This window comes from Epinephelus moara, chromosome 21 (genome assembly GCF_006386435.1).
Source record: "Epinephelus moara isolate mb chromosome 21, YSFRI_EMoa_1.0, whole genome shotgun sequence".
NCBI lineage: Eukaryota > Metazoa > Chordata > Actinopteri > Perciformes > Serranidae > Epinephelus > Epinephelus moara.
In genome coordinates this window covers 4,206,591-4,224,756 of record NC_065526.1, presented here as the reverse complement: position 1 = coordinate 4,224,756, position 18,166 = coordinate 4,206,591, and the positions used below count along the sequence as shown (strand labels likewise).

Below are 18,166 nucleotides of genomic sequence, written 5' to 3'. Positions count from 1 at the left end.
GCCACGCCCTCCGCAATATTCATTGCCTTATAGAAGCTCAGTTTTAGTAAGTTTTCCAACTTTTGCCAAGAGGGAACTTTAGATATTGGTCCCTAGATTATGTTCACCCAGTTTCATGCAGATCGCTCAAACTTCCTAGGAAGAGATCCATTTGAAGTGTTTTTCAAAAAATTCAAAATGGCGGAAAATCTATATAAGCGGAAGTTATGGGTTCTTGAGGCAAATGTGTTCCTCATGAGGAGAGGCATCTCTGTGCAAAGTTTCATGTCTCTACGACATACGGGGCATGAGATATGCCCATTCAAAGTTTGACATTTCAATCGGTTGCTATAGCGCCCCCCTTTGGCCAATTGATGTAATATTGCTTCATTGGCATCCTCCCATGACCCTCTACCACTGTGCCAAATTTCACATGGATTGACCAAGTCAGTGAGGAGAAAAACGTGGAACAGACACACACACACAGAGTTTTCATCATTATATAGTAAGATAGAACAAAATGTGGAATCACAATAGAAGAACTGTATGTGTTATCAAAAAATGTTAACAGCTACCACATCAAATGTCCAACATGATTCCTACACGCCATATTTTACCACCTGGGCAGAGGCCATGGTCGTTACTAAAATGACGTCAGGCAGCCTTTTGTGTTGTATTTTGATGCAGAAGTGGTCTGTGGTGAGAAGGGCTGGCACTTAAGGCAACAAAACTACTTGGTTATGGTTAGGAAAGGTCTCAAGTCTGTGCACTCAAGCCCCATGTCAAGACAGGCAAGTCCTGAGTCAAGTCTCAAGTCCTAAACAAGTCATAAGTGCGGTCTTTACCAATAAGAAATTATTCATTCATTTATTCATTTTCAAGTTGTCGAAATCCAGAGCTTGGGCAGTGACTTCCAGCATCAGACACTGACGAAAAAAGTAGTCCTTTAAAGGGATAGTGCACCCAAAAATGAAAATTCAGCCATTATCTATCCTGAAGCCCCGACATAAAAAATTGTTTGGAAAAACGTCATTTGAACTCTGTTCTTAGCCTCACTGCAGCCTGTAGCTCTTGTCGGGGCTTCAGGACACTTGGATCACTACGGACGAGCAGTATGGAGATATTTTGTGGTTTCAATTATGTGTTCTTGAACGTTTTAATCTGGGTTGCTGTCAGCCTCCATTAGGTGTGCAGTTGTGCTGCTACCCACTTCTTCCTCAGCCTCCATTAGGTGTGCAGTTGTGCTGCTACCCACTTCTTCCATGGATCTCCGTAAGTGATGTGAGGACTCTAAAACTTCACCAGAGCCTCCCTCGGCATATGGGTGAGTAGATAATGGCTGAATTTTCATTTTTGGTTGCACTATCCCAATAACGTCAGCATGATACGCGGCCGGTCGGCATTATAGTTTAACGGCGACCGGCGATAAAGCCAAACTCTGGTCTCTTTTCCTAAACCCAACCATGTGCGTTTGTTGTTGAAATGTCAATTTGCGGTGTTATATTGACATAGTGCATTTATTGTGAAAAAGACTGTATGCAAATTTGACATTTCCTGTGAAAACGGAAGTGTATTTTGAAAGAAGACAATGCATGTAACAGGCTGGCATCCCAAAAGGTCAACAACCAACATAGCCAGGGTACCTTGCATGTCTTATGTGGACGTGGAAAGTCCATGACCAAATGTCGATATGTGCTGAAGTCAGATTGAGAATGTGTTGTCATTCTCTGTGGCTGCTTATCCTGTTTAAGGGATGCACTCTGGACAGGTCACCAGACTATCACAGGGCTGACACATAGAGACAGACAACCATTCACACTCACATTCACACCTACGGACAATTTAGAGTCACCAGTTAACCTGCATGTCTTTGGACTGTGGGAGGAAGCTGGAGCACCTGGAGGAAACCCACGCTGACATGGGGAGAACATGCAAACTCCACACAGAAGGGCTAATTTTAGATTATTGAATTCAATGCTTTTAGAGGCTTCTGAAGGTTCTGTGGGAACCACGTCTTTATAATGTGAGCAGGCAAATGGGGTCAGAGTGAAAAGGGCGAAGCTGCCATGTGCCTCAGACGGCTGAGCCACCTTTCATTATTTTAAACATTTAACAGATTTTCTTCAGCAGACATGAAAGCAAATGTCTCTAAAACTGGCAGCAGCACGGACCCAAACCTGAAACTATATGTGAAAACCAACCCATTCCTTTTTGGCCTGGATTTCACAGCATAGACACACTGAGTAACTGGGTCTTCTGAGGGAACGCATAGCCTCCTTTGAGGTGAAAGCACTGTGACAGTGCTGTGCATCATGGGAGCCAGCAGGCACACAGCGAAGCATGAAAGAGGTAAAGACAGAGCCACTCAGCCGGTACAGAGAGCCTACACAGAGCTGGGAGTCTCATTTCAGGGCTCGTCTTCCAGGACTCACAGGTCCTCCAAACCCAGCGTCTCTTCCATCTGCTGGGTTTGATAATAGCAATCACTCCTGGACGGGTGACAGTTCCCGTAAACGCAGTGACGGACAGGATATGATGTCATCTATTCAATGGTTATCAGTGTGCTTCACAATAAGATAATGGTTTGCCACAGATAACAAATACTGTCTTTATGGCAGTTATCAACGGAGAGCTTTTACTGTTTCACCACTGTTTCTGTTGCTTTTCCTACGATGACATGTTCAACTGCTGCAGTGAACAAGGTCTCTTCCCACTGTACCTAGTTTAAAGAACTTCTAGCATAAATTAAACCAAACCCTGTCTGCGTTGCCTCGTACCAACGTCAGCCATGCCAAGAAATGTTGCTTAGTTTGTGTGTTTTTTGGGGTGACAGGATGTGATTAAACTGTGTCACTATGACAACATATTGGATCTGAAGCCAACAAAAGAGGTGTCCTGACTGGCCCTGTGCAGTTCTGAGCTGACTTTTGTCGGACATCCTGCATCTATTTATTCCTGTCACTCACTTTGAAAACGTCATAATGGACGAGGAATGGCTGATTCATAAATTTGAAATGAGGAATTATCTATGGTACCTTCTTATTTCACTACAAAAAATAAAATAAGGTGGCAGCTGGCTGGAGGGAGATCACCAGGGAGCTAAAGGTTTCTAGTAAATGACCAGTGCTAATAACTAGCGAGGCTACTTGCTGTTGACTATATTGTATGTCATTTCCAGTAAATATCACAATGTAAAATATGTTTAAAAAGTACAAACCTAACAAGACTGCAAGTACTCATCCATCTGTAATGTGGTTACATCTACAGTCAAGCACACAGCTGAAAAATAGCCTATGTGGAGGTGCATATTTAACAGATTCAGAGTGGACAGAGCTCTCATATGATGTAACATGATAGTTGGATGCTTGTTTGCTGTCGGGACACGGTGTTGTTTTGCTCCATTCAGGAGAAGCTGCTAAATCAAGCGATCAAGCTTGATATGAAACCGAACTGAGCTCCACATTATGTCGCTGCTAAAAACAAGTTTGTGTGTGTCTCCTTAAAACTAGCCATAAACAACTTAGGTCGCATTTCCACCAAACACGTTCAGTATGGTACCTTTGGAACCAAAAGTAACCCTTCAGACATGGTACGTAGACGCAAGGTCCGTTTAGCGTTTCGACCACAAAGAGTACTCATTCACATGGGCGGAGTTGTTGTCACTCGCTGCTCCGTTAATCGTCCACAAAACGAGGCTGCACGCCAACATTTTCAGAACAAAACAGAACAGGCTGCAGTGAGAGTCTCTCTCCATGGGATATTTAAAAATAGCAGCTTTGTGCATTTAGTCCTTCTCAGGCAAGCTCAGGGGTTTAGTGTTGCTGTAGCCCACAGGAACAACGCTCTATGACACTTTTTCTCAGAGTGAGGATCAGAAAATTTGCATAATCCAGTCGAAATTATTATATATTTTTAAACACTTAAAGATCCACTCATTACTAAAAGTGTGTGTCATCCAAGACAGACAAGACAAACTAATGGAAAGGTCAAAGTTGTCACAGTGAAATTTAAGGTGTGCTGATGGATTCACGTCATCAACTCATGCATTGAGTAACATTACAAGTTAACGTTCCACCTTAAAAGTTGCCGGCAGTCGGCCCGGTGAATGAAGTTTCTTTTCTCAGACTCCAGCTGCTGTGAGAGGCAGCAAAACATCTTTTCATTTTATAGTTACAGTTTACTAATAAAACTCTCCACAGTCTCCTGCTGCCTGTCTGTGGGCCCTCGGCCGATGTATCAGTAAGCTTTTACTTTTAATTTCTTGATGCATGGATGTCACTCACAGTTACAGACCACACTGTAGTTTTTTAGATTCTACAGCAGTGACACAACAGCGTAAGCTTTCACACAATCCTGCATAATTGAATAAAAATAAAATACACACTCCCCTGTCTCACTCACTCCTCTCCCTCTGACACACACACACCTATTATTCTACCTTGTCCTTAATCCACTGATGCTGAAAACTGAATCAGACTAACAGGAAGGGAGGACAGGGAACCACCGGAGAGGGAGAAGTTCAGCTCTGAGCAGAGCCAAGCGACAACATAAAAGACACTTCAGAACTCCTCTGAGAAGCCTTTGATATGCAAAGAGACCATCTTTGAAATGACTGTCCTGACAGGCTTTTATTGTGCCAGAGACAAAGAAGTGGCACTTTTCAGAAAAAAATAAATAAAAAAACATTCCTCTGAATCCAACCGCACGGCTACATCAAATGCTACCAGCTCCTGACAGGCCCGCAGCGGCGGGGGAGCTGCACATCTCCTCGTATACACAAGAGGTAACGTAGAGTTCACTGTTCGCTCATGGCTGCTGGAGATGAAACAAAAAAACGATGGCTCTGCACAATTGTCACAAGCTGAGAGAGAAGAGAAATGTCACATTGTATACAAGGGCTTGAAAATATGCTGTCTCATCTTACATTGTGAATAGCAGTATGTGTGTTTAATTATGCTTTATGATTAACTGATACTGATCAATATTCCCCCAAAAGCATGTATTATATTGTATTGTTGCAGTTACTTTTGCAGGAGTGTCAGTGAAACACACATCAGCTCCAAATCTCTGTATATACAAGGATGTCCTCAGTCCTGCTTCTGTGCATCATATCTAAATTAACATCTCCAGTATCTCCACCCACGAACGACCTGCCAACACACCCAAAATGAAGCCAATTGATCTCCTCCAGTGAAGGTTTAGAAATGTTCCTGATGAGACGTGGCGAAGTTAAGCAGCCTGGAGGAGAAGCAGCAGGTTGTAGAAAGTCACCCGTTGGTTCTGGAGGAGGAACACTGAGTCCCAGCCAGGAGACTTTTTTTTATGGCGCTAGGTGTCTGCCAGTAGGGCAGGACGCAACAGCTCGTCCCCTCAAACCAATCTGGGGATGCAAATATGGCCTGAGTGTTCAGCTTTATCCCGCTCCCCCCTGGGTGATGACATATCTGTGAGTGGAAGCGTGGGCGACAGTAGATACCTCCATTAACGAGTCTGCAAATGACTTGTGGCTATGTCGGACCGACAGTTTGTCTGGAATGAATTCCAGGAAAGTGAATAAATAAAGCTGACCCCGAGCCTGATCTGTGTCATGTAGAACTGCACGTCCTAAACATTACCAGCTTTGCTTCATGTCTGGGTTCACATCCATCTATGAGTTGAGTAAAACAACGTGTTGATACAGAAATATTCTAGATCACAAAAAAGACAAAGCAAGTCATACCATACAGACAAATGTTGCTGTGCACTGCACAGAGTTTACCACAGAATTAGAATCTACGTGTGGTGGTAGCTGAAAACTGTGACCCCTCTCTGAATTCTGAGGTTTTCGCGGGTCCGTGAACGAAGCACAGGCGGAACTCCTTATGAATGCTTTTTTCCCTCTGCATAAGTTTTTGGGATTTGACTTGCACCAGAGCTGATCAGATCAGATCAATGGATGAGAGGAGTAGCTGCTGCAGAGACAGAAACTTTTACACCCAGTGCAAAGAATGGCTACGTTTCACTTTGACTGTGTCTGTGACCAAAGTACACTCTGCATTCAGAGACTGCAGTGCAATGAATAATCCCCACGAACAGTCCAGCCCTGAAAATAAAAAATCAATATGTGGCAGCAGATGTTATCGTGGAGGGCCTCTACAAATAAAAGAATGGTTGGGAAATACTACTGTATAACATCAGAAAGATCTGGTCCTATCTGTCTGAGTATGTCTATCAACTCCTTCTACATGCTGTAACACCTGTCTGGTGGCGCTGCAAGCTTGCACAATAAAACCTCTGCAAATGGGCCAAAATGCTGCAGCACTCCTGGTTTTCAACCCACCAAAAATACCATGGTAATTAACGTCCAAATCAGTACTGGAATGTGCCATCTTTCTATACCACTACCCCGAAAAAACTCATAAATTAGGAAACAGTAATCCAACATAATTTATGATACATCAACATTAATTATAAGTCATTCTCAGACAAGCATATTTAAACCTAGAAATAGGCATTGTTTTGTGACTACGACACTTTGACCACCTGTGAAAGGCTTGCAGACACGCTAGCATGTTATTTTAGGTGCAATGACCAGAGTCCTGCACCGGGTTGGATACTCGCAGGTACGCTGGGCACAGGTAAAAATAAACTACACGTGGGTGGACAGTGGATTTTGAACAAAAAAAAAATATTTGTTTTTCTGAATAAAACAAATGAAAATAATGTGCAGTGTAATATTTTGACATCTAAATCACTATTATTAGGCTGCAATTCCTTTTATTTTGAAAGTCAGTGACTCAAGTCGAACCTTTGACCCTGTTGTCACATTCGTCACCAACGTAAAGGACTCCAGCAGCCATTTAACTTTGCAGCCCGAGGATGAGGTGGCAGCCTACACTGAGTTCAAGACACCCAAGGAGGATCCTTTGGAGGTTTTGAGGTGGTGGAAGGAGAATGCTAAAATGTTTCCTAACATGGCAGCGATTGAATGTTTTCGCCATCCAAGCATCGAGCACAGCCAGTGAAAGAGAAGGCTCCTCTGCTGGATTTGTAATTCAAGAGCGAAGAACTGAGTTTAATGTGAGTGACTGTAGGCTGTGTGTGTTCAATCATGGGTGCGGGTAGGGTTGTGGGACTTTTAGTAACGGTTGTGGCTTTGACTTGGACATAATGATGGGTAATGTGTCAATGCTAGTACTGAGCTTTATGGGTAAGGGTGGATACAGGTTTTCTAAATATATTTAGATTTTGGGCTGTTGGTTGAACAAAACAAAAGAAGCTATTCAAATATTTTCTTAATTAGAAATGGTTTGGGATGCTTAAGTCTCCACTTTGCAGTTTATTTTTCACAGCCACATTCTTCTCTTCACACTGGATGCTGTTGTATAACAACACTAAATCAGAAAAAATCCACAGGCTGGACTTTTTTATCACCAAGTGTTTCAAAGAATGGGTTCAAAATTTGCTGCTGACTTTATGGAAGGTAAAATTAATGTGCCTCTCGCTCCCTCCCTCCATGAAAAACAAAACAAAACAAAAAAAACTTAACACTGTTTTCTCCAAAAATCAACTGTCAGAGACAAAAGACCCCAAATGTCAACATGATGCTTCGGGGGCTGATTTGTTTTCACAGGCAGGATGAGAACGCAGACAAATGAAGAAGGGATGAGGAGGATGTTTAGATGGGCCACACAATCAGAAGCTCGTCATCCTCACAAACAGGCAGGCTGACACACAGTGATGCGTTACCACGGTAACACAGCTAGCTGTCCACTCATTCCAAGGAAAACAAAAAAAGACAAAACAAAGAGGCAACTGAGAAGATCCCATGCACTGCAAAAATGTCCATCTTAAGAAACCACTTTGTCCTGCAGTGAGGTTTGAAGCCGACACAGAATCTATCTGCAGGTGTAGATTATTTTACTTGTTTCAAATGGTGGAAGTGAGGTTTTATCACCTATGTCCTCCTATTGTCATTGTCATTTTTAATCACATTAGAATAGAAATAACACTTCAGTCCTAACCTACAGAACAAGTCTGTTGTTAAGAAAGACATTTTTTTCACAGTGTGAAAAAGTGCACAACATGACTTGAATTTCAAGCAGTGGCGGGACTTACATTCTGCTTCCCCACAATGTTGTCGAAGGGAAGCTCAGGGCTCCAGGACGCTTCATTGAAGGTGGTGCTGCTGGCCCGGCGGTCAGCCGAACTGGCTGCCTCCTTCATGATGTCCTCCGGCAGGGTGAGCATACTCTCCTCCGGCTGCTTGATGAGGTACGTCTCAATGTTGTGGCGGCGGAGGAAGTCGTTGCGGTTCTTCCCGTGGCCCTCCTCCACCTCGTAGTCACCGTTCAAACAGTCTAAAGCTGCTTTGGAGATGTGAATCCTCCTGGAACGGTATCAGGAAGAGTCCAGTCAAATTGTCTACCCCTCTGTTAATGAGATATGGCCAAAAAAGTGTTTTTGCAAAACAATCAGATGTAAAAGTGAAGCTGACCTTTGATCTTTGGATATAAAATGTCATCAATTCATTATTTTATTCTATTGGACACAGTTTTGTCATAATTAGCAATTGAATTCTTTAGTTGGGGCAAAAAGCATGATTTGTGAGGCCATTGTGACCTTGACATTTGACCTTTAACCACCAAATTCTAATTAGTTCATCCTTGAGTCCAAGTGGACATTTGTGCCAAATTTGAGGAAATTCCCTGAGAGACAAACACATGGTCACACCAAACTTGACCTTTGACAACCAAAATCTAATGAGTACATAATTAAATTCAGATGGACATTTGTGCCGCACGAAATTCTCTTAAAGCCTTCTGGAGATATCACATTCTCAAGAATGAAACAGACAAGGTCACAGTGACCTGGACCTTTGACCACCAAAATCTGACCAGTTCGTCACTGAGTCAAAGTGGAGGTTTGTGCCAAATTTGAGGAAATTTCCTCATTGCCTTCTTGAGATATCACGTTCACAAGAGTAAGTTGTACACAAGGTCACACCGAATATAACATTTGACAACCAAAGTCTAATCAGCACGTAAAATTCAAGTAGATGTTTGTGCCAAATTTGACAAAATTCTTTCAAGGCCTTCTTGAAATATCACATTCACAAGAACGAGAGGAACGCAAGGTCACAGGGAGTTTGACCTTTGACCACCCAAGTCTAATCAGGGCATTGTTGAGTTGAAGTGGTCAATTGTGCCAAATTTGAAGAAATTCCCCCAATTTCTTGAGATATCATGTTCACAAGAATGGGACTGACATATGGACTGACTGAGGAACCAAAGACTATGCCTCCCGCCACAGCTATCACTGGTGCAGGGACATAAAAATCTTTTTGAAATATGCATAGCAATAGATGTGAGATGAGAGCTCTTTTGTGCGTCTGAAGGTGCACTTCTTCCTTCAGTTCTGTAGATCAGCAGTAGAGTGCTGATGATTCTGGTAGTGAAAGTTACAACAAAAAACCAAACAAACAGAAACACCAAGCATGTGCTGCCAACTGGTAAGACATTACAAGATGTACTGCAGGACTGCCAAGATCCCATCCTGCAGGATTTACAGACACCCTGCAGAAAATCTCAGAGTTTCCTAAAGAACAATAAATTGTCCTGCACAACAAACAGTAAAACCTACACAATCACTAAACATATTCCTGTGGGACCTTTTGTAAAAGAGGATACAGTGAAGACCTGTGAGGTATCTGAGGGTAAAGTCTGATTTATTTTCCCAATTTTTCCCCCATTTGGAACACTGACATGGAGACATAACTCCTCCAGTTCAGTCCTCAGTACAAACAGTTGGTATGTGCAGTGAAAAATGTCTCTGTGGGCACCTGCCAAGGTGCAGCTGGATGATAAATGAAAGTTAAACCCCCACATAAAGTTTGTTATTTTCCCCACAAGCCTCAGGAACAGCTTCAGTGTTCCATGTTGTGGCATTCTCAAGTCTTTGCGTCTCTACTGGAGAAACTTTCTTCAGGATATTCCCTCTGGGTGTTTTGATGTTGTTGTTGGAGACAAACACAACACTCAAAAATCACCCAGATTCATTTCACAAAATCCTCAGTGGAGTTTCACAAATATACCTGTCGGATGGTGGGTTACAGTGATACAGAGTGTGCACGTGATTCTATTGAGCCAGAGAGGAGCAGCTAAACAGTGAAATGTGCTGGTGTGAATCAAATCCTGTGTCAGGTCAGAGGATGACCTTAAAGTTCAGTTCCAGCGTGTTCCAGCACTTATTAGAGTGTCTGACGTGAGGGATAAGATGGACCCACTCATGGTGACACATTCAGAGATATTCTGTCTGTGGCAGAGAAACTGTGGCTTCATACATCCGTGTTACGCAACTGTGTTCGGTAAAGATCACAGGTCAGGGTTACAGCGTGGCTCAACAACAGATGCTGGCAGGATGTTTAAAACCAGCAACTAGGGAACTAATCCCACCCTGTGCCTCAAGGCCAAACAGGAACGTCAGAGTGAAAACGCAGATAGAATTTGGCAGAAAAGCACTTTAAACTGATGACAGCAAAACATCCCATTACTGTCTTTAATGAAAACAACACACTTTTAATCCAACGTTTCCAAAAGAAAATCTTACATATAAGGCAAAAAAGCACCACATAGGACTGTAAAACAAAAACCTAGAGTATAAAACAAAAATGACTGCTCCGTGGTTGTATGAAGTGATGTTGTATTTGCAGTGTACATTCATGTGTGTGAAAACATGAATGCTTCACACTCATCTTCAACCCGACAGCACAGAAGATCTATACAAGCAGCACAGGTTCAAGGTGGACACCCAAAATTAGTGTCACCAATTTAACATCTTACCAAATGTCTCCCTTTCTGTTACTGAATTATGATGTTGAATAATGGCCAGAAAAGTGTTTTTGCACAATGTTATGATGTCAGAAGTGAAGCTGACCTTTGACCTTTTAAGTATATAATGTCATCACTTCATTATCTTATTTCATTAGACATTTGTGGGAAATTGAGTTAGGGCCAAAAACATGTTTTGTGAGGTCACAGTCAGCTTTAATTGTTGAGTCCAAGTGGGTGTTTGTGCCAAATTTAAAGCAATTCCCTTAAGGCCTTCTTAAGATATTGCATCAGTCAAAATCTAATCAGTTCATCCTTGAATCCAAATGGATGTTTGTGCCAAATTTTAAGAAATTTTGTCTAGGTGTTCTTGGGATAACGCATTAAAAAAAATAAGACATTTGTAAGGTCACAGTGACCTTTGACCAACAAAATCTAATCAGTTCAAGTTGAGTCCAAGTGGACATTTGTGCCAAATTTCAAGAAATTCCTTTAAGGACATCTTAAGATATTGCATCCATGAGTTTAGGACAGATGCATGGTCACAGTGACTTTGAGTTTTGACCGTCAAAATCTAATCAGTTCATCCTTGAATCCAAATGGATGTTTGTGCCAAATTTTAAGAAATTTTGTCTAGGTGTTCTTGGGTTAACGCATTAAAAAAAAAAAGACATTTGTAAGGTCACAGTGACCTTTGACCAACAAAATCTAATCAGTTCAAGTTGAGTCCAAGTGGACATTTGTGCCAAATTTCAAGAAATTCCTTTAAGGACATCTTAAGATATTGCATCCATGAGTTTAGGACAGATGCATGGTCACAGTGACTTTGAGTTTTGACCGTCAAAATCTAATCAGTGCATCCTTGAATTCAAATGGATGTTTGTGCCAAATTTTAAGAAATTTCGTCAAGGTGTTCTTGGGATATCGCGTTCAAAAGAATACAACAAGGTCACAGTGACCTTTGACCAACAAAATCTAATCAGTTCAAGTTGAGTCCAAGTGGACATTTGTGCCAAATTTCAAGAAATTCCCCTCAGGGAATCTTGAGATAAGGATGATTTTGGCTTTACTCACCCTGGGATCCCTCCAGACTCCAGTTTGTTGGCGATGTCCACGTCCCAGGACCAGACGTCAAACTGCCACTTCCTGAGTCCCAAAACTCCACACAGCACAGAGCCTGAGTGGATCCCAATACGCATGTCGATGTCGTGTTTCGTACGTGATCTCACATATCTGGAAGAGACACAATGAGTCCTGCTCAGATTTTAAAAAGGAACCATCAGAAGGATCAATCAATGTCTCTAACAGCAAACTTTATAGTCACTGTTATTTACTGTATGTTCATCGTGGGAGAGATGAGGTAACACTGAAGCACCAGCCCATTGATTAATAGCCAACCCACTCTACCTGAGCTACGGCTTCATTATGATTGATCAATTAGAATTAGTAATACATGTATAAAACATGCAAAGACACTGGTGTGGCCCTTTAAATTGAATAATAGGGTATTGTCTTGCAACCAAAAGGAATCTTTCAATTGATAAAAGGGGCCCTGTGAAAATAAATATTAAATGATGAACTACAATTAAAATAAATGTATATATTTCATTTTTTTTCTTTAAGCTTTAGGGGCAGATGTTCGGCATTCTGTTCTCTATGCTCTCTCTGCCAGGGGTAACTTTAGGTGAGTGAGCGCAATCCAGTGTCTGTGTGTATTAATTCAGAGAATTAATAAACATGAAATTGACCTTTGGCGAAACAGAACACAGATAACGCTGACAGACAAACATTGTCCATAAATTCACCAAGAAATGAGCACAATACATTTCACGCATATCAGTGAGCCCCACAAAACAGGTAAAAAACATTTTCAGCAGACTTTTCACACTCGTTAATAAATTTGTTTCTCATTTCATACTTTATTATCCCCGAACACAATAAAAGCAGGACAAACTGTGGCTCATGAAAGTCTGTGAAGAGCAAACGGCGCTGTCACGCCCATCCCTGCCTCCCGGCCTCATTTCATGCTTCATAAGAGCAGTGATGAATGTGAGGTGAAAGGCATCCTGGGAGTTTGTGACAGGTGCTTAAAGTCAGTCGACTGCTGAATGACACCCAGGGCTGGAAATGAACTCAGACAAACTGCAGTTACTCATGACGACGATGATAATTCTTTATTGACTCTGCAGGGAAGTCCATCACCTCCTCATGGAGGTCAGAGGTCAGCTCAATGCTCCGGTTCACCCATGTGACCACCAGAGCCGTCACAGTCGCATCCACCTTACAAGCATTAACTTCGTTTGACTTTTATTGACCCATTCACAAGGAAAGGATTACGTAGACTTTGCGGCCACCAACCCTGCACAAGTAAGACAAAAGAAACCAATGAACCCATGAGGGGTCAGATGCACCCGTAACTAGCTGCAAAGCAAATAGCGTCTTTGTACTCCTGTGCTGCATGTGTTTAAAGCAGGTAATGTGCAAAGGCTACATCTGGCGCACCATCGGCCCCTTTCTATGTAAATGAGCCTCGCTGCAAAAACTGGAGCGTTCATAAATTGGGAGCGCTGTCTGAATGTAGCGTTGGGTTATCCAGAGCAGTGCACTCTCAGAGTGGCAGAGCGCACTCTGGACACTCTGTCTGTGGAGACGGAGCAGCAGAGCGCTGAGTGGAGTGAATGTGTGATTAACTTAACTGTTCATTAATTCATGTAGAAATATAACGCTCCGTTTCTTCCACCAACAGGGCTCTCATTTTAGTGTAGAGCGTCAGACTGAATTTACCAACGCACCATGTCAGGTCACTCACTCTCCGGGACCGCCAGTGTTACTTGAATAAGTAAACACTGACCAACGGGACCAGACTGGCCGACCCGTATGCTCTCACTCAGTGGATGGATGATGTCACAGGAAGCCAATCTTACAAAGGAGGACCACACTTGTTTGTTTTGCTATGGAAGCTAACGTTAGCTAATGTGCTAAAAAGTTAGCGTTCCAGAGAAATCCAATATTCCTCTTAATCCCTCCCCAGTTTCTGATGAGGTGGACATGATAACCCTTAATACACGTAACATTATTCATCCCTACAACAGGAAATACGAAGGATCACCAAAGTTATTAAGTTCCATCATCTGGGGTCCATAGATGTGTTTGCAAAATATCAATGCTATCCATCCAATAGCTGTTGAGAAATTTCAGTCTGGACCAAAGTGATGGGCCGACCCACCAACTAAAGAGATGACAGATGATCTGTAGACCGTCGCAATAAAATCCATCAGTCTGCAGCTCTGTCAGCTTTCACTGAGTCCCACACTCAAACTGTAAACATACAGCGGAATAATCTGGGGTGTAAATGTTGAGCTGGAGATTTAATTCTGCAACGGATCGCTCTATATCCATATCATTCAATAGCAAACAACAGTCCAGCATGTCTCACCTGCTCTGTTATTGTGTTCGATGTCAGTGATTTCAATAGGAACATTGCATCTTGATATGCATTAGTGGTGTGGATAAGAGAGGCTCTAGACCTCTTTGTTAGGTTGCTATGCACAGTCGTAATTAGCTGACCTCTTGTAAACACGAACATCATCATCAAAAGAATAAAAATCAGGAAAATAGAGGAAAACAAGTATATTCACTGAGTTCAGGTTATTAAATTGGTAAGAGGGCAGCTATTAACCTGCATGCATGAGCACCAGTAAGTGTCACACAAGAGTAATATGAATTATGAAATGTTGTTACGCAATACTAAAACTGTGTGAAAGTTCTGGGTCACTCTGACACCAAAGTGTTTGGTGAAGTAGACAAACCTCTGGAGCAAAAATGTTCATGTTCAAAGGCACTGGCCTTTCAATTGTGTTGATTTTCCACCACGATGACAGCAGATATAGATAGATAGATGTACAACGGCACAGTAGTGGTCAGAGCAGAGTAACCTCGTATTCTGTTCAGGGAGCCGCGAGACAAGGCCCTGCACTGAAGTAGAAGGAGACAAAACTAAACCTGACCCTGTTTACACTCGGTTCTAAAATGCATCTCGGTCGATCAGATTACAAGTGGACAGTGGAAAATAAAAGTGACCAAGATGTACTGTGATCTGATTATTAAAACCACCTGCAGAGGTGGCCTGCAGTGTTAGGCTTATTACTCTAAAAATGAAATATATTACTCATTACCATTTTCCAAAGTAGTAACATTAATCTACTTGTTGCTCCCTGCTAAGAGTATTTCGTACACCCCACAAAATTGGTATTTGGAGCAACATTTCATCCACCACTTATCAACCCACAAGCTTCATTACTTCTTTGTAGCTGCAGCTGCCCACGATTAAAATCTAGTTTTGGTTGTTAAGTCTGTGAATCACTACAGCTGACCTCCACGGCTGAGGAGGGCTCACCCTTGGTGGGGTGCATTTCCTGGAGCTTCAAGTTGTTGTTCTGTCGTCGTAGTAGCTGAGGTCTTTCAGACTGGAGCTTTGAGGACATGTGTTTCACAGTGGAAAGAGTTTTAGTCTGACTACCTGCAGCAACAGTGTTTTTTGTCATCTTTCCTCCTGACAAAATCAAAGTAATGGGAATATTTCCAGCCGCTAAGGAAAGCGTTTAAAACTGGCTTGCTGCTTTAGGATGTGCCTGCGCAGCGCAACAATTACAAAAATGAGTCCTGATGTGATGTTGTATTTCAAGTAAGTAGTGACGTGATAACAAAAGTTACGTTGTTTGGCTTTGGAGTAACTAATATTTTTACTGAAATTTTATAGGTAATTAATTACACTACTCGTTACTGGAAAAAGTAACGTTACTACTGTTACTGTGTTACTGCTCCCAGCCACTGCTCCTTCACGTCAAAGGGGTCAGTTGAGGTGGTTCAGGCATCTGATCCGGATCTTCCTGGGCCCCTCCTGTCAGGCATGTTCCACTGGTAGGAGGCCCCAGGGCAGATCCAGAGCACACTGGAGGGATTACATATCTCGTTTGGCCTGGTAACGCCTCGGAATCCCCCAGGAGGAGCTGCAAAGCGTTGCTGGGGAGAGGGACGTCTGGAATACTTGGCTCAGCCTGCTGCCCCCAAGACATGAACTCATGCATTGTCTGTTGCAACCTTTTTATTTTTATTTCTTTTAATCAATGTTTCAGCACACATACAGCGACAGCAACATGTACCAAGCTGCACTTCTGCTGCACAAAGCGGTCGACTGTAAGCAGCTCACCATATTGACTTAACAGTATACAGTACAAATCTCACAGTTTATCCATCACTAATCCCTCTTTTTTCCTCTAAACACCAGCCCTCCTCTCCTCCCTCACTGTCATACTGAAAATGATGCAGCAAGGCCAAAATGCTGCAGCGACAAAGAAGATAATCGAAATGAAAATGCCTCAGGCTTTAAAAGCACAAACACCAGGGTCAGCGAGCCCTTTCACAAGTCACTGCAGAGTGACAGTGTGTTGTAAGTAAGTGATCGGAAGCTTGATTTCTGCCGTATACCTCCTCTCTCACATGAACTGAAGATTACACAGTCGGTTGTGTGTGATGATTCATGAGCTTATGAGATCTGTAAATCCCTGTTGTGTAATTTCTAAAGTATGATACCATCACTGAATAAAATATTTTCTCCAGTCTCAGTGATGCATGGATGTGTGATATGGTTGAACCTTGTAATTGTATTCATTATTTGTCAGTGATATTCTGTAGAAACGCAGCCGGGGGCAAATTCTTGCAAATGCAAATATTGCAGGGGAAGCTGCTCTCAGATCACAGAGCTGACATACCCAGTGCTGTGAGAAATGAGATAAAAGAAATGTACAGATAAGAGCACCGCTGTCCACTACCTCAGAGGTAAAAGACATTTATTTTTCAAGCCGATTTTCTGCAAGTTGCAGGAAAACAGCACAGGGCTCCTGCTTCTCTGATTCAACATATTTGTGGTAAGGAACTGCAGCTTTATCTACACAAAATAATATTAATAATAATGTAATTTTGGGCTTCAAAAATTATAAATCGCATGCCAAAAAGCAAAGTTGTACCATGTTTTATAAATTGGGTAAGTGGGGAGTGATTGTTGACAGTGGTGCATGCAACAGGGACAACAGGAAGTTAGTTATTGTACTTTGGCTGCTGATGCGGCCGTCATTTCAACACGGTCAGCAGCTGGAGCAGCAGTGGCTGTGACATACAGCTAATGGAGGAAATAAAGGTACTTTAAGACATAAAAGAATTTTAAAAATTTCAAGTTGTAGCTGCAGCAGTAGTGGGCCAATCACATGATGGCTCATTACCTCATTGGGCAATTGCATTAAATCGAAGACGCTTGCAGTGATTGGCTGCAGAGCAAAACCATACAAATGGTCATTATTTCCTAGATCTGGGTATAGAAAGAACTGATACCTGCATCTGATCCCTGAGGAACGCCAGCTGTGATTAGCGACGGGCAAAACCATACAAATAGTCTTGTTGTTCTAGATTTGGGTACAAAAATGATCAAAGGCAGGTATCAAGGGACGGGAGGAGTTTTGATACTACTTGGTATTGGCTTATTTCAGTCAATGCCTTAAATCCTGCAAACAAGGAGTGAAACCTGAGCCAAGAAAGCCAAAGGGATAATGGTATTTATCCTACCAACAGGCAGGAGAACTTTAAAACAGTCTGACAGGCACACTCATCACTAGATGAAAAGTCAAGAGAAGTCATCCTGTGAGAAACAAATCTGATGGAAATCCAACAGTCGTCGACATATTTCAGTTTGAATCTGCAGCAAAGTGTTGGACAGAGCACAGTCTCCATAATGACAACACTATGGACGCAGACAGTACCTGATGGTTTTGATCATGCTGAGGCCCATCTCCACACAGCAGTGGGCGTGGTCCTGCCTGGGCTCAGGTAGACCAGACACACAGTAGTAACAGTCTCCCAGGATCTTTATTCGTAGACAGTGGTTCTCCTGCAACAGACCAATCACATCAGGTCATAGGGACGCTCTTTCTATAGCAGCAACTATCAGAATACACAGCGTATAGTTAAATAATTGAATCAAACCTAAAAACAGAAGAAAATAAGTAGTAAAATACAACACGTGATGTAAAACAGAAATGCAGAGAAATATAAGTGGCAAATGAAACTAAATAAAGCGGTGAAAACTATTTCCACATCAGGTTTGTTCTGCATTAACTGTGAAATCCTGTCTGGCCGAGCATGACAGTCTGAAATGCTCTTCAGTCTAGTATCAGACAAACATACAGAGTGAACGCTGAATCAATTATTCGCTCTGTTGTTGTGAATAAATTATTTACCCGAGTACCGGGGTTTCTTTTTTTAGTTTTTATGAGCTTTGGCAGGCCTGACAGATTGTCACTGAAAAGCGGGGCGACAAAAAATCAACA

General features: G+C 42.3%; 2 protein-coding genes across 2 annotated transcripts in view; one reads left to right on the top strand and one right to left on the bottom strand.

The window, feature by feature from the left end:
* efr3a (EFR3 homolog A (S. cerevisiae)) overlaps positions 1-18,166 on the top strand; it is a 592,036-nt gene that overhangs the window by 133,610 nt on the left and 440,260 nt on the right. The gene's annotated exons all lie outside the window — the stretch shown is intronic.
* adcy8 (adenylate cyclase 8 (brain)) overlaps positions 1-18,166 on the bottom strand; it is a 153,938-nt gene that overhangs the window by 59,645 nt on the left and 76,127 nt on the right. Inside the window, exons 5-7 of the mRNA XM_050074478.1 lie at positions 17,600-17,727; positions 11,862-12,020; positions 8,077-8,347 (exon numbers count right to left, since the gene is read on the bottom strand). Coding sequence (XP_049930435.1) covers positions 8,077-8,347; positions 11,862-12,020; positions 17,600-17,727 — 558 coding nt within the window. The remainder of the gene's footprint in view (positions 1-8,076; positions 8,348-11,861; positions 12,021-17,599; positions 17,728-18,166) is intronic.